At 39.7% G+C, this 1,611-nt stretch overlaps 1 protein-coding gene across 1 annotated transcript; it reads right to left on the bottom strand.

Moving 5' to 3' along the window:
• Positions 1-218: 218 nt before the first annotated feature.
• Positions 219-1,350, bottom strand: LOC104942807 (serine/threonine-protein kinase N2-like). The gene is made up of 2 exons (XM_010768107.1): positions 1,162-1,350; positions 219-388 (listed from the first exon to the last, which is right to left on the bottom strand). Exons 1-2 carry the CDS (start codon positions 1,322-1,324, stop codon positions 219-221), a joined length of 333 nt encoding a protein of 110 aa, XP_010766409.1. The 5' UTR covers positions 1,325-1,350.
• Positions 1,351-1,611: the final 261 nt, after the last annotated feature.

The following is a 1,611-nucleotide window of genomic DNA, read 5'->3' as shown; positions in this document are numbered from 1 at the left end:
TTATTAAATTAACCTTTAGTTATTTAGTACTTCCTAGACAACACCATCATTACCCTCTATCTGTAACATGTGAACCACACTTTCTTTATATTCAAATACTGCTCTTTCTAAGACAGCAGTTTTACTATAAATATATTTTTTGTAACACTGCAGTATTACAGTCAAGGAACAGCAACTTAGTTAGTTCTCAGGTTTCAAGCAGGATTGTGGAGTAAGCATTAGATAAGAGCAGTTGTGTATGAGTTAGTTTGAGGGTCTGTTGCAGTGCAGCCACTGACCCGCTCCAGTTCGATGTTGAAGTTCTGGCCCCACGCCTCTTTACCAAGAGGCCTCCACTGGGAACGCCCCACGATCCTGTTGTCCACCTTCAGCACAGCACTGATTTCCGCTGACAGACACAGAACAAATATATTGTATGATAAGAAAGAGAGCAGCATTGTTTGTTGTCATGGTGACAGCCATATTCTTCCATAATTAAGCTTGGTGAGCAGTATCATTTTTTGCTTTTAAAGCCCCCGACCCTCAATATCTATATCTGTCGTTTGTAGTTAGGTATATCTCTATCAGTTACATTTATATCATTTCAGTTTTACTGCATTGAGTAGTTTAGGCCACATGTCAAAATATTCGTAAGACTTGTTATAGGCACTAAGATCCATTTCATTTGAATGAAATGGATAGTTTACATTTGAATGAAATGGCTAAAACTCACCTTGTCAGACAAGCTTTTAATGTGTGATTGATGTCGTGTCATTGTGACAAATGTGGTTTTATTGATCGATATTCATTTGACTTTTAATCTTAATTTTTACCTCTGTAAAGCGTCTTTGAGCACCTGATAAAGTGCTTCATAAATCAAATGTATTATTATTATTATAATGGATTTGCTAGGATATTATTAATGTATGCAAATACCGTTTATTTTATGTGTGTGTGTGTGTGTGTGTGTGTGTGTGTGTGTGTGTGTGTGTGTGTGTGTGTGTGTGTGTGTGTGTGTGTGTGTGTGTGTGTGTGTGTGTCCTACACAGATCCAGATTCCACCCACAGGAACTCATACAAACCATAAATACCAGGAGACCAAATGAAATGTAAACATAGCTGCTTGACTTTCATGAAGGGAGGTAATATGACCTTAAAAGTGTTGGTTGCAGTTTGACTTACAGGACAGCTCCTCAGTCTTGGTTGTCTTGCCGTTGGCGCTTCGTCCGGACAGGCCGGCCTTCACCTTCACAGTCTTCCCCTCCGAGAGACTCCCAGAGGAGGAGGAGGCGCTGGACCCACGGTCCCGGCCCGGAACATACTCCAACAGGTCCTGGCAGCCCATCAAACACACCTCCAAACGCCCTGTGGGAAAGAGTCACAATTAACAAATCATTTAAAAATAATTGCTGGGAATTTCTTCAGTGGTGGAACAGGTACTCTTATCAAAGTAAAAGTACCGTTATCCATCAATGCATAGGTGTTGCTGTGTTGGTTAAAATAAGTAAGATGATGGCTGGGAAAGAAGAAAAACAAATACACATATACTATATATATATCCCGTGGGGATTTTGTAAGTTTGCCCAGCTAAAAATAAATGAACAGTCTATCATTTTAATGGTAGGTTTATTT

This window comes from Notothenia coriiceps, unplaced genomic scaffold (genome assembly GCF_000735185.1).
Source record: "Notothenia coriiceps isolate Sejong01 unplaced genomic scaffold, NC01 NC01_scaffold00005134, whole genome shotgun sequence".
NCBI lineage: Eukaryota > Metazoa > Chordata > Actinopteri > Perciformes > Nototheniidae > Notothenia > Notothenia coriiceps.
Note: the sequence above shows the minus strand (reverse complement) of the source record. Positions and strands in the feature narration are given on the sequence as shown.

Coding starts and splice junctions, on each gene's coding strand:
- LOC104942807 (XM_010768107.1), bottom strand. CDS start 1,324: ATGGGCTGCCAGGACCTGTTGGAGTATGTTCCGGGCCGGGACCGTGGG. Junction 389..1,161: donor CAAGACTGAGGAGCTGTCCT/GTAAGTCAAACT, acceptor TGTGTCTGTCAG/CGGAAATCAGTGCTGTGCTG.